The following is a 27,796-nucleotide window of genomic DNA, read 5'->3' as shown; positions in this document are numbered from 1 at the left end:
GTTGTATTAGTTTTCCTTTGGGGCACCAATTGGCTTGTGACAATTGTCTTGTTTGGGTTTTTTCCCTCCCACAAAAACATCCTGGTCTGTTGCATGTTATTATTCTGTTGTTTCACCGTTAGCCAGGATAAATACAAAGAACTGAATTCTGATTCCCTCTAGTGACCATTTTTTATATTGCTAACTCAAAATATAAAAATACATGAAGAGACAAAATAAAGACAATACAAAACAATAGTGCTCTTGCCATTTTGGATTGGTAAGAGAATGGAATAAAACTTGAAAATTTTCTATTACGATTTCATTTAAACATCACATGAAAATAAATTTTAAAATAACAAGAAAAATTAAACCCCAAAGCAACTTCATGACAATTTACTAATTTACATCCTCATTATACGAACAGTAATAAAAAAGGTGCTCCATAAGACGCACCTTTCCATAAGACGCACCAATTTTTTAGGAGAAGAAAGCAGGAAAATATAATCTGTTTTCTTCGCTCCATAAGACGCACAGACTTTCCACCCCCCATTTTGTGGGGGGGAAGTGCGTCTTATGGTGCGAAAAATACAGTAACTTCATTGCTTGTAACTAGTTACTTCCAAGCTCTGATGAGAAGGGAGAGCAGAAGTGACGGTGAGGGAGGGAGATGTTGTTTACATCCCTGTATAATTCTACCTTTAAGACAGGGGACATGCATGATAAAACACTCATCTGGCTGCCTGTAATTTGTATGTGGAGCTGCAGAACTGGGAGACAACACATACACATAGTGGCATGTTTGAAAACCCAATACTATGTTGGTCAGATTTCTCAGGAAGTGGAATGGGCAGACTAGGGTATCCTATTGGACTTTCAGATCACTAAACAAAGTTACAAATGGGTAGATTTCTCTAAATGGGTAGCTAGGATTACACATAAGAAGCTTGGAGTCACTGATATATGACTATAACACTCCTGTAGCTGACCAAAGGTTCATCTACTTGATCATTCTCCAACAGCATTCAGACAGATGGAAATCCACCTTTCATTAATCTGTCATATTCCACATTTAAGCTAGTGGTCATTTCCACATCTCATAGCAGCAAATCCTATAAATAAATCATGTGACGCATGGGAAAGTGTACCGTGATCTGATTCTTCCATCAACTTCATGGGATAACTCCACTCTTCTAGCAAAGAGAAAAAAAGTCCCTTTCATTCTCCACATCTAATTTATATGTCAAGCAAGGCATGAAAAAGCAGGACAACAAGCTTTTGAGACCTCATGTTGTTTGAGCCTTTTCTGCACCTTCTTACGGGCTCCAGGAGGGGTGCTACCTTCGCCACAGCTTTGTTTTCTGTGCATCAATCTCATATCTGCATTTCGCTCCTATGTTTAAATATCCTCTTGATTATTATTGACACGTTTCTATTTTTAAATTCCATATGCTAAGTAGTTTCTCATGTTTAACTCAATATTATTGGCAAGGAGTATTTAGCTTCACAGTGGAAATAAATCACTTACTTTCCACCTCTGTGTTGTTTCCCCCACCCTCCTTCCATATAGGTGTTTTTTCTTTATCTTTTCTTTTGCTTAACTCATTCTGTCATTGACCTGAGATCTTCATCTCCTGTCACTCACATACTTACCCCGGAATGCATTTCTTTCCCACAAAGTTAAGAACTCTTTCTCCACCCAACCAGACAATCGTTCTCTTCTCCTCACACACTCTCTCTTCTTTCCTGTTGGCGTTACACTCTCCACTCACCCAAGTGCCTTTCCAGCTTTCCTTGTGCTTCCTCTCCTCCCACCCTATCTGGCAATAAGACTGTCCCTTCTCTCTCAACTTTCTGAAGAGTTCTCATTGGCAAACTCTGCCATGTAGTGACTGAAGATGGTAGTGCAAGCGTACAAGAACTCTTGAAGATATTAAATTAAAATAATCTAATTTTAAAGCCAAATTAGTTCTGCCAATTGTAGTCATGAGTGTCCACAGGACTATTGGAGGGTGATAAAGCTGCATAGTTCACATGCATAGTACATGCATTACAACATAATCGCTGTGTCTGTGTACACTTTGCACATGTAAAGATAGGCAGTAGTAATTCCCCCCCCCAACTGACACCCACACACTTAGGTTCCTATGATAAGTTTCAGATGATCTGAGTTTCATGGATTTGAAATAATGGTAGTGACAGACATATATTTATTAATACAGATTTCCCAAAGGGCAAACATTTTTCAGTTGTATCTTTATTTTTAAAACAATATTTAGTTGTTTCTTTATTAAATTCTTTCTGAACTTGTCCTTGATTTATGCAGTTTCTTCATATTAATCAAAACATATCCAATTGTCAAGAATGTTCAGTAACAATTTTTTTAAAATTCTAAATTAAAATATGTAACAATGCTTTTGAAAGCATTAACTACAGAACAGTTTCTCTTTTCACATATTGAAGTAGCTGTCTTCAATTGCTAAAAAAAATACACAGAGGCCTTTAGAGAAGACTAAACATCTCAAGAAATTCACTGCACACTGCGTTAAGATCTATAGCAACAATATGGCATCCTGTATTTGCTAAGGTCTCTAACATGCCCCCTAGTTTTTCCTACCCTCCACCTAATATAGAAGTTGTTTTCCAAATATATTGAAAATGATCTAACAGGAAGGCTAGGATATCTTAACATGGATTAATCAGCAAGAATAGTCCTGATAGATTATAGTCCTTGCAACTCAAGGTATATTGAGTTGCTTCGTTATTCATGCAACCTGTATATCACTCCTTCCAATGATCTGATTGCAAGCAATTTCACATGAACTGCCTAGCAGACGTGCATGCACTGGAGAATTCTGGGGGGGGCAGTTACAAATCTGACATGGTTTCTTAAAAGATTGACCAGCACTTTAAAATTGTCATTTTCAGTTGGACAAGCACACAAGCGACAGCCATCAAGAGGTGTCGCTATATACAGTATTTGCAGCTTGGAAGGGTTTCAGGGCAAGTTTAACTACATATGATCTGGTTAACAGCAATGCATGTACACTTTTGGTTCGCGAAGTCAGTCATTACAGACTCTCCCAATAGAAGGTACCCAACCTCAGGACAATATTTCTTCAGACGGCGAGGACAGAAGCACTGAGGGATGCAACGAGGGCAGCATTCATTCTTCCGTGTCACAGCTAGGTGATTGTCAGGGCAAGCCATACAGAGGACTAGAGAGCAGTCTGGCTTTGGAGGCTTCTGGCAGTCAGTGTATCTCAGGAAGCAGCAGCTCAGCAGCACATAAAGGAAAAACTCAGGCTTCCTCATTCTATATCAAACGCAAAGAGATGCATCAGTAGCATGGCAATTTCTCCCACCAAAACCTTTTCATGTCATGCCTCACTTTGCATTCCCTTAAACTACAAAAACAATCAACTGCCTGAATGGAATTCCATTTATTTCTTCAACATTCCCACTTCCTCCTGACATAAACACTAATTACATGGCACACTGCAAGCCAGGCCCACTAACTTTGTGATGTTATACCCGTCTATGCTGAAGTAAGCCCCACTGATTTGAAGGGGACTTATGTTCAGATGTGTGTGTCTGGAACTGCAGCCTGAAATTAACCGCACTCTTCTGCTAGCTCAGAGGTGCAAATGGTGTTAGCTGGGTTGTGTGCATAAAACTGTTGTGCCGGTCATCGAGTTCCCAGGATGTTGTGGAAGATTTTCTTCAGAGTTAAGCAAGGAAAGTGATCTTATTGTGAACTAATGATGGTTATTTGAATTTGAGATACCTTGCTCTTTAAATATATCTAAATTTTATAAGTATTCACAATTTCTTTGGTAGAAATATAGTGTTAATTCATTTAAACGGAAGGGTATAAACACGCCTAATGCAAAAAAATGACTTTTACTCTTTGTACCTTTAACGTGTAGCACCAAGATTTACGTCTCAGCATATATGGCTTGTAACCAACGTAGGAGTTCCTTGAATCAGTGTTAAGCACAAGTCACATATGCCTCAGGCAACATACCACTCAGTCCACAATGTGTACAAATAAATAGGTGCTACAACTGAACTCTTTTGTTAGTGGGAAAATATTTATATTCATCAGAATTACCTTGTTGAGTCCATGCGTACAGATGAGGTGCCCACCCTCAGGAGCTCCCAGATGCACCCTTCAGGGCCAAAAATACTGTGTACCTGTGTGCTCAAACATGGATTCTTTTTCTGGGTGGAAATCATTGTTTTGTTATAAAAGAATGCACTGTTCTTTGCAGAGGTTTTTCTGAGGCTCAAACTGTACATGATATTTGATTCAATATCACATTAACCATAGTTTGTTTTTTAATTCTTGCTTCAGTTACTGTCTCACCTGCTGCAGAATTATGTGGAACTCGAGAACTCGAATAGAATTCGCTGATCTTTGATTTGGCCTGATAAAAGCATTGTCGTAATAAGGATTTTGGGATTTTTCTAGGATCAGCAAAGCTACCCTTGCTTTTTGCATCAGTTCATTAAACTAAACAGCAGCCAAGAAGTGAGATGGACTGCAAATCTGTCACATATTAAACTCTTTGTTTTTGTGCGAGGAATGCTTCTTGGATTTGTGTCACACCCGTGAACAGATGCACTTGAGGGACCTGAAGTGTATCCGTAGCCTTTCATTCTACTTGTCCCCCTAGATTTACACTCAGTTGGAAGGCCTTTCTTCACTTCTTTCCTCTTCTGCTTGCAGAGAATTGTCTCTCAGTCACTACTGTGTGGCAGAAGTGTCCTTCCCTCAGTAAAGTTTCCTAAAGTTTTAAAAGCACTAGTATCAGTAAAGATAATTAGTGCCAGCCCAAAACATTTCTCTACGACCATTCAGTGCAAATACTGGTGGTTATGCTGAAGCAAAGGGACATAACAGTCAGACAAATTATTTGGTTGCCTGTGTCATGTTCTATTTTGTAACTAACACACACACACACACACACAGAGAGAGAGAGAGAGAGAGAGAGAGAGAGAGGATTAGGTGTAAAATGTGGAGCAAGTATTCCTTATTTTTATAGCAATGGGAGGTTCACGTCTTCAACTCCTTGGTTATGCTATAAAAAGAGGAAAAGTAATAAATTACCTGGATAAGCTTCCAATACAGCTTCAGCAGATAGTTTGGTGACTCTTTCTAGGTAATCCTGCCAGTCCACCTGGAACATGGTCTATTTATAGTGACATGAATGGAGAGGAAAGTCCCTTAACTAAGAAGCTAGGAGGAAGTGAACTCTGAAAGGGTTCATGTTATCACTCATCTCCAACAGAAAGTATACTTCATTTGCATTTGGGTATTAGGAATTTCTGGTTATCCTGATTGTTTTAAAGATATTTTTAAATATCGTTTTCACAGCAGTATATAACCGAAGTTTTATCTAACATGCAAGCCATTCCTTCACATATTTCCATAAAGTACCGTGTTTCCCCGAAAATAAGACAGGGTCTTATATTAATTTTTGCTCCAAAAACACACTAGGGCTTATTTTCAGGGGATGTTTTATTTTACAGTCATGTCATCTTTTTCTGGTTGCTGCACAATGCTGCACAATGGTGGAAGCTGGGACTTCACTTAACTGGGGCTTATTTTGGGGGTAGGGCTTATATTAAACAACTAGGACAAATAAAATACTAACTTGGAATGGAAGCTGAAAGACTCAATGATGGAAGTTTTCTTTTAAGTCAGAAATGAAAATTCATTGATTTCATTGAATCAGTTGGCATGAAAAACTGTAAAATAGTGAGTACTCCACTAGAACCAGCCTACTTGAAAGTGAAAGATGGACAACCACTTAGAAACAACAGTGAATATCAAGAAGCTATAGGCAAGCTCCTTTATTTAAGGAAAACCACGAGGCCTAATATTACAGCAGCTGTTAATATTTTAAGCAGAAAAGTGAGCTCACCGAACCATCATGATTGGAGTGCCATAAAGAGAGTGGCAAGATATTTGAAAGGAACAGAAGATTTAAAATTAAAGATAGCACCTTGTAAAAAAACTACATTAATTGGGTATATGGATGCCAGTTGGAGAGAAGAGTCAACAGACTATAAATCAACCAGCGGACACTTATTTTATTATGGAAATAATCATTGATTGGACTAGTAGAAGGTAAACTATTGTGGCTCAATCTTCAGCAGAAGCAGAATGTATATTAGTAGCAAATGCATGTAATGAGTTGGAATGGATCCTGCATCTTTTAAAGGACTATGGGATTGATGAACCTATACCCACAGTGATGTTTGAGGACAATCAAGGCTGTATTACAATATGTAAATCAGAAAGTACAAAAGCTAGAAGCGGAGCAATAGAACTAAAATGTCAGCTTGTGAAGGAATTATACCAGAAGGGACGTATTGAGATCAAATATTGCTAATTAAATGGTGGCAGGTATTTTAACGAAACCACTGACAAGAAAGAAATTTGCATATCTTCATGAAATGTTAAATATGCTTGAGGTAAATGCCAAGAGAATTGATCATGACTGATGTTATTAATTATGTAGCTTAAATGTATTTATGTTAGATCTTGAGAAGGGGTGTTGGAATATGGCAAGATCCAACGTTCTACCCATTGCAGGTTAATGTGCTTAAAGACCTCACCTGTCCCTTTGTTCAGTGAGGCTCTATAAAAGGGGATTAATTGCTTTTTGTCTCTGACTTCACTGGTGCTGATTGACTGAGCGAGGCAGAGACCATGTGTGCTTGTCTAGGTTTGTGAGCATTGCCTGAGCTGCCACCATCCTACTTGCTTTTACTGTTTGGTATGTTTTGTTCTGTAGCTTTAGTAGCTTTATTGTTTTCTTAGGATGTCCTGCTTACCTTTTCCTAAGAGAATTAGTTAAAGATTATTACTTAAATTTTGTCTCAGTGTCTCAATTCCCCTCCCCAGAATGGACATTTTACAACATTCTTCAAAAAAAAAAAAAGCAGCTAAAATGACACACACACACCCTTTGTTGTTGTTGTTGTTGTGCCAGCCAAATTGCTCTACCAAAAGGTACAGCTATTCCTAGCATGGACAACATTATACCTCATTTCCTTGCAGGGGTTTAAGATGAGTAGCCCCTGCAGAAGGAGGGGGGGAAAGAGATGGCAACCCTAATTTTGCACAAATACGGTTGCAATTTTGCAAATTATTTATTTACAGTATTTGTATTTGCTCCCATTCGTGTCACAGCACTACTTTGGGTGGGTTACAACTCATAAAATCCCCATAATCTTAAACCTGATCTGGAATGCCATGGGCAGCTAGTGGAAGTGAGGCAGAACTGGAGTGTTACGGTCAAATTTACTTGCACCAACCACCAATCTGGCTGCCACATTTTGGATCTGCTGAAGTCTCCGAATCATGTTCAAGGGGAGCCCCATGTAGAGGGCATTGCAGTAGTCGATCCAGGAGATGACCAGGGCCTGCACCAAAGTTCTGGGAGTCCTTGTCTAGGTTTGGACAAAGTTGGGCAATGAGCCTAAGTTGGTTGAAGGCTGATCTGGACATGGCTGCAATCTGGGACTCCCAGGAAAGAGCCAGGTCCAGAGGAATGCCCAAATTATACACTTGGTCTCTAAACTGGAGGGAAGTACCATGCAGCCTAGGGACCATCCCCCCCATACCTATGGGAGGTCCCCCCGAAGCAAAATCTCTTTTTGTGTGGGTTCACTTTGAGCCTGTTAGCCCATTTCAGTACTTCAACCAGGCAATGCTCCAGGTCCAGACAGCATCCACTGCAGAGGTGGTAACAGACATATAGAGTTGTGTGTCATCAGCATACTGATGACACCTTACTCAAAAACTCCTGATGACCTCCCCAATGGCTTAATATAGATATTAAACAGCATTGGGGATAATGCAGATTTCTGAGGAACCGCACTCTGAAGGGTCCAAGGTGCCGACACCTCCTACCCTACCTGAACTCTCTGGACGCAGTCCTTGAGGAAGGATCGGAGCCAGCTCAATGCTAAGTTCCCAATCCCAACCTCAAAGAACCTGTCCAAGAGGATACTGTGGTCAATGGTATCAAAGATGCTGGGAGATCTTGGAGTACCAACAGGGTGTATCTGCCCCTGTCAGCTTCCCTTAAAAGATCATCCTATGATGCAACCAATGTTGCCCCAGTACCCTTTTGCTGCCTGAATCCAAACTGGAATGGGCCAAGGCAATCCTGCTCCTCCAGGTATGACTGCAGCTGATTGGCCACCACCCTTTCAATCATCTTGCCCAGGAATGGCATGTTAGCAATAAAGACATCTCTTGGTTTCTGTTTCTCCCACTTAACAGGTTTTAAGAGTTTTTCCCCTAGCTAAAATAGAAATAAATTTGGAATGCTGTCAAATTCTTCTGAAAAAAGTAGCTAGGCTCTCACCCCTCCCAGTTCTCTGGGTCATCATCCGGCTTGGGGAGAGGGTGGGCCTGGGTTGCCTTTGTGCCACTGTCTTGCTCAAGCTATGCCACCGAAATTGCCCCCACACTTCAAACTCTGGTGATAATTGATGGTAATTATAATTAAAGACCTACTTATGTTCTAGTCACAATCACAAACATGTCAACATCTCAGAACATAGATCAAAATCAGGAGGAAGTCAGAGAGGGCATGAAGGTCGTCACCAGAAGGCAGTAAAATCCAGATGACACCCGAGCAATGATTTCTTAATTTTATCACCACAGGAAAAGAAGGAAGAAAACCTGCTCAGCCTCCATTCCTGCCTGCTAAACGTGCTTAGATCCCAATCAATTTCAGCCCCCCCCCCAAGCTTTCAGTCTCCCCCTCTGAGCCTGTGAGGAGGTATGACAGAGAGTTGCACAAATGGGGAAATACAGACATTCAGTCACAAGGGAGGGCCAAAGCAGAGGCACTGTACGGATGGCAGGCCTCTGTTTGCTTCATCTGGGCTGGTCTCCTTTTTGCTAACAAGCAAACCAAGGATGGGAAAGCAAAGACTGTGGAGAAAACTGGGAATGCAACTCCCAGGGGCCGCCTGCCGACAATGGCAGTGTCTCTGCTGGCTGCAGGATGCCAATAGCAGTGGGTCCGAAAGGCAACTTTTCCTGTCTCTAGGTGGAGATGGACTGGGCTTCTGTTTTTGGGGAGTGGCCCTTTAATCCTTTTTCTGAACGACAGTCCAACTTGGAATCAGCCACCACCACATATGAAGCACTAGTCCCAAGGGGGGAGGGGAGAAACCCTTCCAATTTACTGCATCCCTAATGTGTCTCACACTGTGATCGCACAGGTCAATAAGTCACAATTTGGGCTGACTGTAGTGTGGTCCTTTCTGGGTGATCACACACCATACATGGAAATGTGTTCCAGGCTGAACCCAATGAGTGTCCAAGCAATCCTTTCTGGTGTCACCAGGCCCATACCTGTGCAGCTGTCAGGTTGCACCCTCATTGGGGACTGTGACCCTCTACCTGTTGTTGTTGGATTACACCTCCTGCAGTTCTACAGATTACCTGTTAAAGCACAGGTGAAGGCAAAGAACAGAGAATCCCAATGTGGGCAGGTCAGTAAAAATAGTACCAAGGCCTTCACTGGAATTATGGTAAAAGCCAGAAAATTTTAAACTAAGAAACAGAAATCCCACACAAAAATCCACAATAATAATTACATAATCCTATTTATTTGTGCATTTTGTTCTATCAGGTTTGAACTGATTTATAGTGACCCTAACAGGGCTTTCAAAGTAAGTGAGATATTTAAGAATTGGTTTTACCAATTCCACTCCTCAAGTTAGTTTCCATGTCTGAGTGGAGATTCAAACCCTGTTCTCCAGAGTCGTAGTCCGTCCGTATATCCACTACATCATATGGATGACATCTTATTGGTATGGATAAATCAGTCCCACCCCCCACCCCAAAATTGCACTGAAGGATTAACATCGTATTGGGGTTGAGGTGGCCCAATGGATTCCCATTCCCCCCCCACTTCATTGGGCTCCAGTGCTGGTTGGCCCACATGGAGCAGATGTTCAGTGCACCTCAACACGCTATCTCTTTTGAAAACTGACAGCCAGTATGGCCACTGTGTGTAGCTCCCTGAGTAAGTAAGTTCCTCAGCTATGCTCAGCCATCAGAAAATAGATCGTTTGATTTTATCATTGTCTTCTAAGAAGTGGCCATCACTGGCTCTACTCATGGGTAAAATTCTCAGCAAAAGGGAGAAGCCTAGTGTTTTATGATGGTAGTGCAAGCCAACCAGAACTCTTATAAGTTTAGACTCAATAAAAATAATTAATCAACTTTAAAACCAAATTAGCCCAGCCATGCCAAACTTAGTAATGAGTGTCCACAGAACTTTCGGGGTGGACTAAAGCTCCATTCTTGCCATGCATAGTGCATGTCACTACAAAGTAGTGTCTTTGTCTGTGTACAGTTAGAATGTGAAGAGACAGGAAGTGGTAAGTCACACACACCCCAACAGACACCCATGCCCTTAGGTTCCTGTCCTAAGTTTCATGGGTTTGAAGTACTGTAATGGTAATGACAGACAGACCTTTTTAAAATACAGTATAGATTTCCCAGAGGTCAAACATTTTTCAATTGTATCTTTATTATTGATACAACATTCAGTCGTATATCTTTATTAATTTTTTTCTAAACTTTTCATTGTGTTATGCAGCTATTTCATATTAATCAAAACGTATCTCATTATCAAGAATGTTCAGTAAAAATTTCTAATTATAAATGAAAACATGCAACAATGTTTTTAAAAGAATTAAGTGCATTTTCTCTTTTCACACTTGCATTTTTCTTAGTTCTTTCCAGCTACTTTCAGAGTTCTAAAGTTTAAATGTAAAATATATTTAAACATAAATTCTTCTAATTGATATTGAATTTTCAGTGAAAACAAAATTCTTTTGCATTTTAGCATAATTTCCCTTCACAGAAAAACTAACCAGTCAAATTTCCTGTCCTTCACCTTTTCCTAGATTAAAATAAAATGAGGTGGCTTTCCTAAACAGCTAAAAAAAATACACAGAGGTCTTTAGAGAAGACAAAATGTCTCACAAACATCACTGCACAATGTATTTAAATCTATAGAAACAATCTAGCATCCTGTATTTGCCAAGATTTCTAACACACTCCCTAGTTTTTCCCTGCCCTCCACTCATGTAGAAGTAGTTTTCCAAAAATATTAAAAAATTATCTAAAAGGAAGGCTAGAATAGTTTAACATGGATTAATCAGTAAGAAAGGTCCTGGTGGATTATAGTCTTTGCAACTCAAGTCGCTTCGTTATGCATGGAACCTGTGTGTCATTCGTTCAAATGTTGTTCTGATCACAAGCAATTTCACACGAACTGCCTAGCAGGTGCGAGTACACTGGAGAATTCCACCTTCTGGAGGACAGTTACAAATCTGACATCGTTTCTCAACAGATTGACCAGAATTTATGAAATTATCATTTTCAGTTGGACAAGCACACAAGCGACAGCCATCAAGTGGTGTCGCTATATATTTGCAGGTTGGAGGGATTTTAGGACAAATTGAAACACATTTGATCTTGTCAACAGCAATGCATTTACACTCTTGAGTCCCAAAGTCAATCACCACAGACTCTCCCAGTAGAAGGTACCCAACCTCAGGACAATATTCCTTCAGATAGGGAGGACAGAAACACTGAGGGATACAGCGAGGGCAGCATTCCTTCTTCGATCTCACTGCTAGGTGATTGTCAGGGCAACGTCCACAGCGGACCACAGTACAATCTGGCTTTATAGGCTTCTGGCAGTCAGTGTATCTCAGGAAGCAGCAGCTCAGCAGCACATAAAGGAAAAACTCAGGCTTCCTCATTCTATATCAAACGCAAAGAGATCCGTCAGTAGCATGGCAACTTAAATTACAAAAACAATCAACTGCCTGAATGGAATTCCATTTATTTCTTTGACATTCCCACTTCCTCCTGACATAAACACTAATTACATGGCACACTGCAAGCCAGTCCCACTAACTTTGTGATGTTATACCCGTCTATGCTGAAGTAAGCCCCACTGAATTGAAGGGGACTTAATGTTCAGATGTGTGTGTCTGGAACTGCAGCCTGACGTTAAGCGGACTCTTCTGCTAGGTCAGAGGTGCAGATGGTGTTAGCTGGGATGTGTGCATAAAACTGTTGTGCCAGTCATCGAGTTCCCAGGATGTTGTGGAAGATTTTCTTCAGAGTTAAGCAAGGAAAGTGATCTTATTGTGAACTAGTGGTGGTTATTTGAACTTGAAATATCTTGCTCTTTAAATATCTCCAAATATCTCTATGATTAGTGGGGCAATGTTATCTTGGTAAGTCCATACATGCAAGTGAGGTTACTGACCGCCATATACAACTTTCAGCACCAAAAATACTGTGTACCTGTGTGCTCTAACATGGGCTGTTTTCCTGAGTGGAAATCATTGTTTTACCTTAAAAGAATGCACTGTTCTTTGCAGAGGTTTTTCTGAGGCTCAAACTGATACTTGATTGAATATCACATTAACCATAGTTTGTTTTTTTAATTCTTGCTTTATTTACTGTCTCACCTACTGCAGAATTATGTGGAACTCAAGAACTTGTATAACATTAGCTGATCTTTGATTTGGCGTGATAAAAGCATTGTCCAGATGTGACACAAATCCAAGAAGCATTTCTCACATGAAAAACAAGGTGTTTGAAATGTGTGTCACATCTGTGAACAGATGTACTTGAGGGACCTGTAGTGTATTTGTAGCCTTTCATTCAACTTGTCCTCTTAGATTTATACTAATCGGAAGGGCTTTTTTCACCTGCTTGCGGAGAACTAGCCATCAGTCAATACTTAGTAGGGATGTGGTGGCATTGCGGGTTAAACTGCAGAAGCCTCTGTACTGCAAGGTCATAAGACCTGCAGTTGTAAGATTGAATCCACGCAACGGAGTGAGCTCCTGTTGCTTGTCCCAGCTCCCCCCAACCTAGTGGTTTGAAAGCATGCAAAATGTGAGTAGATAAATAGGTACCACCAAGGTGGGAAGGTAATGGTGTTCCGTGTCTAAGTCGCACTGGCCACATGATCATGGAAGATTGTCTTCGGACAAATGCTAGCTCTATGGCTTGGAGACAGAGATGAGCACCGCCCTCTAGAGTTGGGCACGACTGGACAAATTGTCAAGGGGAACCTTTACCTTTACCAATACTGTGTGGCTGAAGCTTCCTTCCCTCGGCAGTGTTCTAATGTTTGAGAAGCACCTATTACCAGTAATGATAATTGGTGCAAGCCCAAAACATTTATCTACAAATCAATAACGTAAACGCTGCCAGTTATGCTGCAGAAGAAGGACATAAGGGTCAGTCAGATTCTTTGTTTGCTCGTGTCATGTTCTATTTTTGTCAAAAACAGAAAATGAGGTGTAAAATGCAAAGGAAGCATTCTTTATTTGCAATGGGAGTCTGATTTCCTCAACCTCTTGGCTACATATACTATAAAAAAGCAGAATAACAATAAATTACCTGGATAGGCTTCCAATACAGCTGCCGCAAATGGTTTGACTCCTTCTAGGTAATCCTGCCAGTCCACCCAGCACATGGTCTATTTATAGTGACACAAATGGAGAGGAAGAGCCCTAAACTAGGCATCTCAGAGGGAGTGAACATTGGAACGGTTTACTGTATGTTATCAATCATCTCGAGCTGAAAACATGCTTCATTTGCATTTGGGTATAAGGAATTCTTTCTTATCTTGATTGTTTTAAAGATATTTGGAAAAGGTTATTTTTCACAGCAGAGTATAAACAACCAAAGCTTCTTCTAATGTACAAATCATTCCTTGGCATATTTCCATGAAAGAATGATTTACTGTGCTCATGTGTGGGGAGAGCACCACAAAAATATGGTCCAATCAGTCTAAGGTGATTTAGTTTTATTATGTCCTTCCGGTGACACAACATCACAACTAATCAATCTACTGTGACTGGGTAGCATATCATATCATAGAACAAGAACTACAGTAGTAGCCATGGCATACCATCCTGAAGTGTGCTAATCTGCGGTTCAAGGAATTTGTAACCCTGGCAAGCTTTAACCAAAGTATGGTTGAAACCTATGAGCAAGGGGGGAAATGAAGAGAACTCTATGTCTATAACCTTTTTATGTATGTATTTCCCTTAACCTTGCTTGCTGGTTGATTATTTAAGCTACATAAACTACATAAAGGTGGTTCTAGGCTGCTTCTGCAGCGCCTCTCAGAAACTTTGAGTATCATCAGCTAGTTTGTGCTGGTATTGAGGAGCACTATTCCATACCTACTAAAGGATAGATTCCAGGACTTGGTACTGAGAACATCATTAGTTATGTGCCATCACTTCAGAATTGACTAATACTAGCTCGAGTAGAGCTTTCAAAGTGAGTTATTTAAGGATTGGTTCTATCAGTTCCACCCCAATCTCATTGAGTCCCCATGGTTGATTGGGGAATCCAACTCAGGTTTCTTGAGTCCTAGGCCATCACTCTATCTCCTTCACCATATTAGATATACTGTTCTTTAGGTACATAATGATTATGAACCATCAAGTCAGTATGGTCACCCTTCCAGGGTTTTCTAAATATAAAGTCATGAGAAATGGTTTACCAGCACTCTCATGTGGGAGAGTGTCTAAAGGAGAGGAAGTTTCCCAAACTACTGATGTCTGGGACACCCACCCGAAGGACCTCCATCTTGCCCAGATTCAGCCTCAGTCCGTTCTCCTGCATCCATTGCTGAACAGCCTCCAGGCAGCGCTCAAGAAACGAAACAGCATCCACTGTCATTGGAAAAAAGATGTAGAGCTGAGTATCATCAGCGTACTGATGACACAAAGCCCCACATCCCTGATGACCCCGCCCAGCGGCCTCATATAGATGTTAAACAGCATTGGAGAGATAATCGAGCCCTGTGGAAACCCACAACTGAGGCTCCAAAGGGCCGAGAAACTCTCCAATCTGCACTCTCCTGGGATGGTCCTCCAAGAAGGAATGGAGCCAGGCAAAAGCCAGGCCACCAATTCCCAACTCGGAGAGCCTCCCCAGGAGGATACTGTGGTCGACAGTATCAAAGGTGGCTGAGATATCGAGGAGGGCCAGCAGAGACATTTTGCTCCTGTTGGCCTCCCTCAATAGGTCATCAGTTCCTCCAACATTCTGAGGAACACTGTTTGTCCATCTCACAATTCATTGTTCATAGCTGGAAAATATTGGTAAATAATAATGAAAAAAAAATACTTTTTAAAGATTTTTAACCAAGAACCCTCACAACTACAGCTTCTAGTTAGAATATAGACATCTATTCTTACGTTATTACTTATAAAAACGTTCACTTCAAAGCCTGTTGTATGACAATCTATCCCTCAACTGTGTTCCCTCTCCAATGTTACTCCATAGTCCAAGGTATGAACTATGTATTTTATATACTCTCCAATGTATGTTGCTTGCCTCACAATGAAAAATGACTTGCTGCACCCTTAGCCCTCGTAGCAGCCAAGGGAACCCCCACAGGCCCAAGCAGGTCCATTGACTTAACCCTTGATCGGTTCTCCTTTGCTCTCAGCCATTGCCACTCTCTTGCACTGGAAACTTTGGCTCATATCACGGTCTCATGTGTTCAGCATGTTTCAGTCTCAAGTTCCTTCTGCTGCCAATTAGGAAGAATGGACATTTTACAACTTTCTTCAAAAGACTGAGCTGAAATGACACACACTCTCTTTCTGTCCCTGCCAAATTCAAAAAGTACAGCAATTCCTAGCATAGACAATGTTACACCTCATTTCGGTGCAAGCCGGGGTTTAAGATCAGTAGCCCTGGGGCGGGGGAGATATGGCAACCCTAATTTTGCACAAATATGACTGAATATACTGGAAATCAAACCCATCCTTTACAGAGTTCAGCACTCAAAGTTTTGGCCTGTGGTCTGAATAAAGAAGTCTCTTGGTTTCTGTTTCTCCCACTTACTAGCTTTTAAGTTTTTTAACCTATCTAAAATAGAAATAAATTTGGAATGCTATCAAATTCTTCTGCAAAAAGGAGCTAGTCTCTCACACCTCCCTGTTCTCTGGGTCATCATCCGGCTTGGGGAGAGGGTGGGCCTGGGTTGCCTTGTGCCACTGTCTTGCTCAAGCTATGCCACCGAAATTTCCCCCACACTTCAAACTCTGGTGATAATTGGTGGTAATTATAATTAAAGACCTACTTATGTTCTAGTCGCAATCACAAACATGTTAACATCTCAGAACATAGATCAAAATCAGGAGGAAGTCAGAGAGGGCATGAAGGTCGTCACCGAAAGGCAGTAAAATCCAGATGACACCCGAGCAATGATTGCTTAACTTTGTCACCACAGGGAAAGAAGGAAAGAAAACCTGCTCAACGTCCATTCCTGCCTGCTAAACGTGCTTAGATCCCAATCAATTTCAGCCCCCCCCCCCGAGCTTTCAGTCTCCCCCTCTGAGCCTCACAGGGCCTGTGAGGAGGGATGACAGAGAGTTGCACAAATGGGAAAATACTGTACAGACATTCGGCCATGAGGGAGGGCCAAAGCAGAGGGACTGTACGGATGGCAGGCCTCTTTTTGCTTCGTCCGGCTGGTCTCCTTTTTGCTAACAAGCAAACCAAGAATGGGAAAGCAAAGACTTTGGAGAAAACTGGGAATGCAACTCCCAGGGGTCCACCTGCCGACGTCCCTGCTGGCTGCAGGATGCCAATAGTAGTGGGTCTGAAAGGCAACTTTTCCTGTCTCTAGGTGGAGATGGACTGGGCTTCTGTTTTTGGGGAGTGGCCCTTTAATCCTTTTTCTGAACGACAGTCCAACTTGGAATCAGCCACCACCACATATGAAGCACTAGTCCCAAGGGGGGAGGGGAGAAACCCTTCCAATTTACTGCATCCCTAATGTGTTTCACACCGTGAAACCACGAGAACAGAAATATGTGACAATAGAAAAAGAAGCTCTAGCAGCTAAGTGGGCAATACAAACATTAAGATATTATTTACTCAGTGCACCATTTACCTTGATCACGGATCACGCTCCATTGCAGTGGCTAAATAGGATGAAGGATACCAACCCTCAATTGACTCGGTGGTGCCTGAGTCTCCAACCATATACATTTACCGTACAGTATAAGAAAGGAAGTGCGTGTGCTAACGCCAATTATTTTTCCCGACAGGGAATCTGTGCAGTGAATCCCAAGGAGAGCATGGCCCACTCGGAAAGGGTGTGTGTGAAGGAGGAACCAGCAGTGTGCCGTCCTCAACGACGCAGACCATTGAGGAGGACCATGGCTGCGCAGAGGGAATTCTAGTGGAAATAGAGGAGGAGGAGGGAGAGGAAAGAAAAGCGTTAGAGGTCTGTCTGGCTGACGACAAGGGGGAGGAGCTGGATTTAATTGTCTGGGAGGAGGAGATAAAAGAGGGGGGGAAAGCCCGTGTAGTGTAATTTCACTGTGCTAATGGGCGAGTAACGAAAGGAGACAAGAGACCAAGTAGTACAGGCAAGAGGAGGAGTGAGATGAGGTGGCGAAACTAATAAGAAAGTTCTCCAACCTGAGAATAGGAGGAGGCTTACTCCCAAACCCTTCAGAGACAAGATCAGTGGTGAGCCACTCGAGCCTTTAGAATGGACAGTGGTGGTTTACCCACGCAATCAGCATGGGGGGAAGGAGGGTAATCCATCCCAATCCCTCTTTTCATCAGCAATCCCGCAAGGGGGACTGGGCGAGACACCCGTGCTATGGCATGGTTTGCGCAGTACGGTGCACTCCTTTGAGACCTATGACAGATTGGGAGCGTTTTGGACCAGCCCGGATGTAAGGAGTGACTTGGTGACACCTGATGTCAAGGTCCACAGTTACAAAGTTTTGTCAGAGTTAAGTTTAATGGACCCGTTTGAAACTGTTGAGGTTGAGATGTTGAAAAATAAAAAGGACTCTGTTAAAGTTTTAAATTCGCCTCCGACTCTCATTCCCGCCCAAAATGTGGGACCGCCTACAGCAAAGAACCTGATCACAGATGCCTTCCAACTCTAAAATCCTGTCATTTATTCAACACTTTAAAAACCAGTTGCACAATACATAAAAATCACATATTACACAACAATTACAAAGATAATGACCATGTTACCCAAGAGATCTTTGACAGCTATTGGGACAAGCCATATACAGAAAAAGTTTTCGGAAGACTGATTGACTACTGTTGTCCAATTCTGAGTGGCTTTTTCCAGTCAACACATACTAAAATTCACAGAGCAAGAACCTATCTGAAGACGTGTTCAAGTATACCATGGGCTACCTGCCCCATACAAGATAATTTAGAGTCCAGGTTCCCACTGTATTCAATGCAAATGAAAGATGAAAAACTTCTCTCAGAATTGGGGCCAACCTACTTTTAGCAAAATTCCTTTTTAAAAAATCCAGCTCCATGAATACTTTGTATGAGTTTCCTAGTCAGCCAAAAAAAAAAGTCTAAAGCAGGGCATCAACTGGCATGAGGTTTATTTCTCTAACATGTTCCACACCATTCTTGAGATAGGACCCATGCAGTACAGTGAAGAAGAATTGGAATCTCTAGCCCTCTCGTGTGTCTTAAGAAGGCAACCATTATATATGGAAGTTTGCTGTGATGAAGAGAGTGTTTTTTGTCCCATAGAATACAGTTGGTTGAGGCAACAGCAAGGGGGTGTACACAAGTGGCCAATATGTCAGTGTGATGTAGGACAGAATTCCTCAGAGTTGTCTTCATGTGCAATATCGGAATCAGAGCTTCTTAAAGCCTCACCTTAGAAAAGCTGCACCACTGCTAAGCATTACCTGTTAGAAGTGGAAGCCAATGAAGGATGGTGGCCTTCTTGAAACAGATCAGGCACTCCTCTGCCTTGGGTTTAGGCAACCCTGGTAAACTCACTTCTACCTGCCTCTTTATTGGAGGTGGTAGTGAGGGCCCCACCTGTGTTCCTCTTTGTGAGTTTTTATAGTGAGAAGGGAGAAGAAAGCAACAGCATATAAGTACACTTCTACTTAGGGAAGGAATGTGTATTCTACTCAGCAGAGTCATAAACAGGGTGTGACTGAGCAGTGTCTGGATGTCACTGCAGCTGCCTCTGTTTCTGTGGGACAGACAATACATTTGTCTGTCTCTGTGCAGTGGCCCCGTTTTTACCCACCATTTTGTGATAAGCTGTCTACCCCAACAACCACACTGGACACCAGCTGCTATTGGTAGGAACCAATAGGAAGTGGATATGTGTGTAGCTTCCTAGGTCTGGAAACCTTTCTTGCTCAACATTTTGAGAAGTTAGTGCAACATCCTACAGATAGTTGTGAGGGGGTGGTGGAAACAAGTCTGCCCAAGAACAAAAGCGGAATATTACCCCATTCCTCTGCCAACATTATCAGTTCAGACTTTCCTTCTATTACTGGTTCTGTGAGAAAGCCTTTGCAACTGCATTTTTCCTCTGCTAGCAGATGTTGATATGTATTTATCAGTCAATGTTAATGCAAACAAAGTGTCAGATATCAATTCAGCAAAACCTCATAGAATTCATTTGCTCCTAATCTTTTCATCCCGAGAATCTTACCACCACAACAGCTTATTTTAATTTTAACATTTCTTAACAAGTTCATTCTGATTCTAGATTATTTCCTCTGGTGGCATTTAGGATGGCATTAAATTTTGGCATGTCCAAAAACGGCTAGGTAAGTTAAAATAGAAAGCTTAGCTATATCGTAAAACAAACCAGAATATTGTACTTTAAAGTCTACAGTTATTTTTCTTCTGAGTGTGCTGTAGAGATGATTCTTTCAAAAGAAGGTATTTGGGGTGTTACATCTCTCAGCTCTTCGTTTTTCTCCTTTGGAGCAACAAAACTGAGAAGGTCAGCAGCTCTGGCCACAGCAAACACTATCTGTTTCTTGAAGGAGCTACCACCTGCATTGTCTGGAGTCACACAAAAATGAAGAAAGGTTACGTATTGGTGATGTACCCAAACTGAAATTAGGAATGTACTTTTTCTTTAAGATCTGCCTGCATACATCGAGGAGACTTAAAGTTAATCACGACAAAGTTGCCCTGTGAATTTTGACAGGAAATTTTGAAACACAGCTAAGGTAGTTTGCATCCTGATCAAGGTCCTCAGCGCCTACTGTCAATAAACCTTAAGCCAGTCTGGGACTTAAATATCTGAAAAATCAATCCGAAGGAGCCTCACCAAAAAGAGTGTAAACATTGTGATTACACTCAGGTGTGCAGCCGGCAAATCCTTCATTTCCCAAAGTGTTACACTGGAACACCACCAAACCCACATACTTCATGGACGCTAAGCCCCTGGATAACAGCTGAACTCTAGGAAAAGTTTCTGCATACATCTGCAGCTCTGACTACTTCTGGTCAAAAATAGTTCGATTGCCTTGACATTTTAATTTTTTTTTAAAAAATCATCTATATTTCATGTGCATCCATGATTCTGAATTGTGCAACACTGATATGTGGTGCTAGCAGCAGCCAAAGATAGATGGCTGGCCCTTGAATTCCAGTATGGGTGGATAGTCTACACATTTAAAGGTGCAAGTGGATGGCTTTTCAAGATCGCCACATCTAATGCATAGACAATGGTGACAGGATGAGTGGCCTTAAGTGACTTCAGGGGTAGGATCAGTAGCAGGGCAGCCCCCGAGCCCCATTTCTCTTCGGGTGATGTACAAAACATGTAAACTCTATCTTTGTGTTTTTTTTAATCAACAGCTTGTCATTATTTATTATTGTTATTAAAAAAAACTACTTACATTGCTCCACTTCATGTACAACAACAGCAAGGTGATCATTTTCCAGGATGGTTGAAAGCTTTCCAAGGGTATCATCCAGGCTAATCTGTACAGAAGTCCCAAACATGAAATGATGTAAGCTATCACTAACACTCCAGGGATCCAGATGACATGTGTAAAACCACCCTACGAAGTGCAGCCCTTTCTTGGAGCCACATAGAATTAGGAAGCATAAGCTTTCTCATCACCAACTGGTTGGCTGCTGTCTGACCAAAATACTGAACCATGGAGGCCTTCCATTTGATCCAACATGACTCATTTTATGCCTGTTGTTTGTAATAAATTAACTCCATGCTAAGGCTGTATTTTCCCAAACTCTTGTGGGAGAAGAACTGTGAAGTGAAGCCTCAACATGGAGGGTTCAGCTCATGTGCTGATCTTACAGCAGAAATGTAACACTAAAACAAACAAACAAACTACCCCCAACAAATCCAACAGATGCATCCTTCACCTTAATTAGAGCTGAAAGGACTTTAGGTGTACAGACGTGACTGAGGCAGTCTTTTGGGGGGAATTTCATAAGAATTGTGTAGTTACAGAAGATTAATTCACCGAACAAAGTCAGCTTATTTCTAAAATCCTAGGAATGAGAGAAATTCCTGCTGTGACACTAACACTTCCCTTATTTGAGAATTTTCTTCTAATCATAGGCTATTGCTAACTTCTGTAATTTACAATATTATCAAAAAAATCACTCACCCCAATTTAAACTTACAGGTTGAATGGTGTACACAGCTGTTGCATGTTCCTACATAGCAAGCTGCTGTGATTCTTATAATCAGTTACGATGACTTGCAATGAAACTATTCTTCGAATTTTTGGTGATCCCAGAGAAACATTATCATCACCAATCACCCTGCCTCCTTCACAGAATTTCAGGGGCAGGGGGTTTGACATAGTGCTCTATTTGTAGACCTTCTGTATCTTCCCATTGTTTCTTCTGACTCTTTTATCTTGCCACAAACAAATCATTAAGAAAGGAAAGACAGAATAGATTGTACAATGTCTTCTGGCTAGCAGCAAGAGGAACTATTAATCTGAAAGCACCCCATATTGTGTAGAAGCTTTCAGATTTAGAATAAAACCATCAGAGTTGTACTCCCACCAATTTATGCCAGAATTGTGCCTGCAAAAGGTAGCAGTATTTGAAGGTTAAACCAAATAATAACAGTTAACTGATCTCTCTTAGGAAGTAAAAGAGGACTGATTATCCTAATACAACACTTCCAAACTGTACTTGTTGCAAATTCACTGCTTTTGTTTTTGCAATTGGTAATATGAAGACAAACATGGACTTCAAGTAATATTAAGTAATGATAATTACCTTTGAAAACTGTCGGCAAATGACTTTCATGATGGAGTCTGAGAACTGAGCATTTCCTGCCAGGATTGAGGAGAGGATGTTGCTGAGAGTTACTATCCCCAAGATGTGCCTGCACAAAAGCACAAAGCTGTTTATGGTTTAAATACAGTACAAGGTGCACACTTTTCCACACACTAGGCTCTGAGGTGAGGCTGCTTTTCTGCTGCCACCACACCACTGAAATTCAGCTATTTTGTAGCGAATTGACTGGAAGAAGGTTCCAGCAAAAGCATAAGCCAAATTTTACTCACTCCTGGTCTCTGAGAGTCCTCCACATGCAGGCCCTGAGCATATTCATTTATTTCAGGATCTCAGTCATTATGCAGATCAGCACATTATGCTGAAATAGATAACAGGAACATTACCCTGATTCAGCCACAACAGGCGCCTGGTCATGTGACTTCTCACGGAGGATTTCAATTGCCTTCTGACAGTTCACATCTGGGAGCAGAGTCAGTGGGGCTGTGAGGTTCAGCTTCTGCACCTTGATATTCCACCACCTATCAGACATCAAGGACATCAAGTGTTTTTAAACCTCCATCAATCAGGGTCAAACTAGACATTAACACATAATTAGAAGTGGAGCTCCCTTAAGAGGTAAAAGATATGTGTTTACCCTAGCATGGGCTCTACTGATTTGAATTAGAACCTTTAAATCTTTTTATTTCAGAATATTGAAATAATTGGCCAGAATCCTCTTGTCCCATATGTGAAGCACAACTCGCCACCCACAGGGTGCCACAATCTCTGACTTCAACACTTCTGCAAGGAGGTACCAGACCTCTCCTTGTGCACTTCTGAAAAATGCCTACTGGAGTTGTGTGTAAGCGTTGTACCAACATTCAAAAGAAGTAATTTTAAAGTGGCCCCTTCACACATTTCCAGAAAGCAGTGAAAACAGAAATTGAACACAACTCCAAGATGAGTAGATTCTACTACTGCATTTGGGAACAGCACACAAGAAGGAGTCAACAAGGCCTCTTTCAGGAGTAGCCAAGCAGGGCAAGGTGTTCCCGCTCCTTCAGGTACATGTTGTCTATGGCCTCAGCAACCAATCAAGATACATACAACATTGTTGTTGTTTAATCATTTCCGGCTCTTCGTGACCCTATGGACCAGAGCATGCCAGGCCCTCTTGTCTTCCACTGCCTCCTGAAGTTGGGTCAAATTCATGTTGGTAGCTTCAATGACACTGTCCAACCATCTCATCCTCTGTCGTCCCCTTCTCTTGCTTTCACACTTTCTCAACATCAGGGTTTTTTCCAGGGAGTCTTTTCTTCTCGTGAGATGGCCAAAGTATTGGAGCTTCAGCTTCAGGATCTGTCTTTCCAGTGAGCACTCAGGGTTGATTTCCTTTAGAATGGATAGGTTTGTTCTCCTTGCAGTCCAGGGGACTCTCAAGAGCCTCCACCAACACCACAATTCAAAAGTATGAATTCTTCAGCAGTCAGCCTTCTTTATGGTCCAGCTCTCACTTCCAAACATCACTACTGGAAGAACCATAGCTTTGACTATGCAAACCTTTGTCGGCAAGGTGATGTGTCTGCTTTTTGAGATGCTGTCTAGGTTCGTCATCACTTTCCTCCCAAGAAGCAGGTGTCTTTTAATTTAGTGGCTGCTGTCACCATCTGCAGTGATCATGGAGCCCAAGAAGGTATAATCTGTCACTGCCTCCATATTTTCCCCTTCTATTTGCCAGGAGGTGATGGGACCAGTGGCCATAATCTTAGTTTTTTTGATGTTGAGCTTCAGACCATTTTTGGCGCTCTCCTCTTTCACCCTCATTAACAAGTTTTTAAAATACTCCTCACCTACTACCATCAGAGTGGTATCATATGCATATCAGTTAAATAAGCAGGGAGACAATTTGCGGCCTTGTCATACTCCTTTCCCAATTCTTAACCAATCAGTTGTTCCATATCCAGTTCTAACTATTGCTTCCTGTCTGTCCCACATACAGATTTCTCAGGAGATAGATAAGGTGGTCAGGCACTTCCATTTCTTTAAGGACTTGCCATAGTTTGCTGTTGTCCACACAGTCAAAGGCTTTTGCATAGTCAATGAAGCAGAAATAGATTTTTTCTGGAACTCTCTGTCTTTCTCCATAATCCAGCCCATGTTAGCTATTTGGTCTCCATTTTCTCTGCCCCTTCGAAATCCAGCTTGTACTTCTGGGAGGTCTCGGTCCACATACTGCTGAAGCCTACCTTGTAGGATTTTGAGTATAACCTTGTTAGCGTGTGAAATGAGTGCAATTGTATGGTAGTTGGAGCATTCTTTGGCACTGCCCTTCTTTGGGATTGGGATGCAGACTGATCTTTTCCAGTCCCCTGGCCACTGCTGAGTGTTCCAAACTTGCTAGCATATTAAGTGTATTACCTTAACAGCATCATTTTAAATAGTTCACCTCCACTGACTTGTTGTTAGCCATGCTGTCTAAGTCCTACTTGACTTCGCTTTCCATGATGTCTGGCTCAAGGTCAGCAGCCTACACTATCTGGGTTGTCTGGGACATCCAGATCTTTCTGGTATAATTCCTCTGTGTATTCTGGCCACCTCTTCTTGATGTCTTCTGCTTCTGTAAGGCCTCTACTATTTTTGTCCTTTATCATGTCCATCTTTGCACAAAATGTTCCTTTAACATCTCCAATTTTCTTGAACAGATCTCTGGTTTTTCCTTTTCTGTTATTTTCCTCTATATTTTTACACTGTTCATTTAAGAAGGCCCTCTTGTCTCTCCTTTCTATTCTTTGGAAATCTGCATTCAATTTTCTGTAGCTTTTCCTATCTCCCTTACATTTTGTTTCCCTTCTCTTCTCTGCTATTTGTAAGGCCTCGTTGGACAGCCACTTTGCTTTCTTGCATTTCCTCTTTTTTTTTGGAATGGTTTTTGTTGCTGCCTCCTGTACAATGTTACGAGCCTCTATCCATAGTTCTTCAGGCAATCTGTCCACCAAACCGAGTTCCTTAAATCTGTTCTTCACTTCCACTGTGTATTCATAAGGGATTTGGTTTAGATTATACCTGACTAGCCCAGTGGTTTTTCCTACTTTTTTCAGTTTAAGCTTGAGTTTTGCTATAATGATGATCAGAGCCACAATCAACTCCAGGTCTTGTTTTTGCTGACTGTATAGAGCTTCTCCATCTTTGGCTGCAGAAAACATAATCAATCTGATTTCGATATTGCCCATCTGGTGATGTCCATGTGTCGCCTCTTGTGTTGTTGGAAAAGAGTGTTTGTGATGACCAGGTTGTTCTCTTGACAAAACTCTATTAGCCTGTGCCCTGCTTTGTTTTGAACTCCAAGGCCAAACTTACCTGTTGTTCCTTTTATCTCTTGACTGCCTACTTTAGCATTCCAGTCCCGTATAATGAGAAGAACATCTTTCTTTGGAGTCAGTTCTAGAAGGTGTTGTAGGTCTTCATAGAACTGGTCAACTTCAGCCTCTTCAGCATGAGTGGTTGGTGCATAAACCTGGATTACTGTGATGTTGAAAGGTCTGCCTTGGATTTGTATTGAAATCATTCGATCATTTTTGAGATTGTTTCCCAGTACAGCTTTTCCCACTCTTTTGTTGACTGTGAGGGCTACTCCATTTCTTCTATGGGATTCTTGCCCACAATAGTAGATATGATAATCGTCTGAATTGAATTTGCCCATTCCCATCCATTTTAGTTCACTGACGCCCAGGATGTCAATGTTTATTCTTGCCATCTGCTGTTTGACCACATCCAACTTACCAAGGTTCATAGATTTTACATTCCAGGTTCCTATGCAGTATTTTTCTTTGCAGCATCGGACTTTCCTTTCACTTCCAGATGTGTTCACAGCTGAGCGTCCTTTCAGCTTTGGCCCAACTACTTCATTAGCTCTGGAGCTACTTGTACTTGTCCTCCGCTCTTCCTCAGTAGCATGTTGGATGCCTTCCGACCTGAGGGGCTCATCTTCCAGCGTCATATCTTTTATTCTTTTGTTTCTGTTCATGGGGTTTTCTTGGCAAAGATACTGGAATTGCTTGCCAGTTCCTGCTCCAGCATTTAGTCAGAACTCTCCACTATGACCTGTCCATCTTGGGTGTCCCTGCATGGCATAGCCCATAGCTTTTCTGAATTACTCAAGCCCCTTCATCACAACAAGGCAGCAGTCCGTGAAGGTGTACATGCAACATAGGGTCTCTCTAAACAAATGCATAAACCATCATGTGACTTCTCAGTGCTCCACCATCCTGATTATTCTGTTTGTATGTGTGTATGCATATTTGGAAAACATAACTGTTAAACTGATTCTGAGTCATACCAAGGATGATGTTCTTGAGCATCTTTTAAAAATCCATTCTGGACCATCCATTTGTCATTCAAAAACTTGGACCTGGAGATAATGAACAAATACACAGTGTTAGGCTTTGGTGCTTCATTCTGACAACCATCATAGGGCTAATCTATTTTATGACTTTCAGAGTAGCCATAACTTTTCAATCAGTTGCAGATAGGAAACTACATTAGACAAAAAAGGCTCACTGCACAGCTGAAATGGAGGAAATTAATTGTTTATGAAGAGGTTGGCAGTAAAGGTGAGAAGCGGGTTGTATGAAACAAAAAAAAAACCTGCCATATGCTGCATTAATAAGGAAAAAAGAGCTAAACAACCAGGAAAGAAGATGTGTACAAAAACACAATCCTAGTGTAATCAGTGGCACCCTATTAATTTGAATATATCTGGATTGCTAGAAAGTCAAAACATAAAGTTTTTGTTTATGTTAATGTTAAGTTAATGTTAAAGGATCAAATGAAAAGGATGTGCATGATACCACCCAGGGACAAGAAAATATTTTCCCCCAAGGCTTTTAGCATTTTAATTTTACTTTTAACATCATTCCATTATTAGTATTAGAACTTTAGGCTCTCCTTTTATGCGGCCTTTATTGAGCTCTGTGGAATCAGTTGATTTCTCTGTCTTGGTTTGAGTTCCTTTATTGTGCGTATGATTTTGATTGTGTAATTCAATTGTATTTTATGGATTCTGTGTTTTAAATTGATAAGTGATATGTTACCCAGAAGCCAGGTTACTGAATGACTAATAAATATATGTTATGAAAAAAAAATCTGCAGAAGAACTGGAATTGTGGAAGGCCAAAGAATTTCTAAAATGTAAGCTCCTTTAAATAACCTTAAGTTGGACACCAAAAATTAACACTGTAGTCCCATACACTGTCATTTTTCTCCCTCCAGATGTTTTGAATGACATGTTGCATTAATGACTATGATGGCTGGAACTTCTGGGAGTTCAAGTCAAAAACATCTGGAGGGCCAAATGTTTCTCACCCCAATCTATATGTTCAGAGGTTCTCCATGTTCATGGGGTTCATTTCCTTGTAAATGTAGTTCAGGATTAGACCCTATGACCCATTCTAGAAAATCTTAGCTTTATCAGTCTTTAGTGAACTCTGTGAGTTGTAACTATCATGAACTTCTGCTTCCACTGAAGGCGCAATAAAATATTTACAATACTTTCCACATAATTTAACCACAACAAAGCACTCTTTGTTTTAGGTATCATTTATCTAACTGCAACTAATTCTAATGCTGGGTTACCTCTATAGAATTACAGATATCTGATATCAATAGAAAGAGGTCACCATAAAA

At 41.3% G+C, this 27,796-nt stretch overlaps 1 protein-coding gene and 1 long non-coding RNA gene across 2 annotated transcripts in view; both read right to left on the bottom strand.

Moving 5' to 3' along the window:
- Nucleotides 1-743: 743 nt before the first annotated feature.
- LOC140705676 (uncharacterized) lies at nt 744-5,259 on the bottom strand. The gene is made up of 2 exons (XR_012085138.2): nt 5,093-5,259; nt 744-3,295 (listed from the first exon to the last, which is right to left on the bottom strand). It is a non-coding gene; the product is annotated as an uncharacterized LOC140705676 (long non-coding RNA).
- Nucleotides 5,260-19,364: 14,105 nt separating this feature from the next.
- LOC110074034 (cystathionine beta-synthase) overlaps nt 19,365-27,796 on the bottom strand; it is a 32,421-nt gene continuing 23,989 nt past the window's right edge. The window contains exons 12-16 of the mRNA XM_072994182.2: nt 26,451-26,522; nt 22,519-22,653; nt 22,115-22,223; nt 20,752-20,836; nt 19,365-19,906 (exon numbers count right to left, since the gene is read on the bottom strand). Coding sequence (XP_072850283.2) covers nt 19,734-19,906; nt 20,752-20,836; nt 22,115-22,223; nt 22,519-22,653; nt 26,451-26,522 — 574 coding nt within the window. The 3' untranslated portion in view covers nt 19,365-19,733. The remainder of the gene's footprint in view (nt 19,907-20,751; nt 20,837-22,114; nt 22,224-22,518; nt 22,654-26,450; nt 26,523-27,796) is intronic.

This window comes from Pogona vitticeps, chromosome 3 (genome assembly GCF_051106095.1).
Source record: "Pogona vitticeps strain Pit_001003342236 chromosome 3, PviZW2.1, whole genome shotgun sequence".
Taxonomy (NCBI): domain Eukaryota; kingdom Metazoa; phylum Chordata; class Lepidosauria; order Squamata; family Agamidae; genus Pogona; species Pogona vitticeps.
This window is presented reverse-complemented; position numbering and strand designations above follow the sequence as displayed.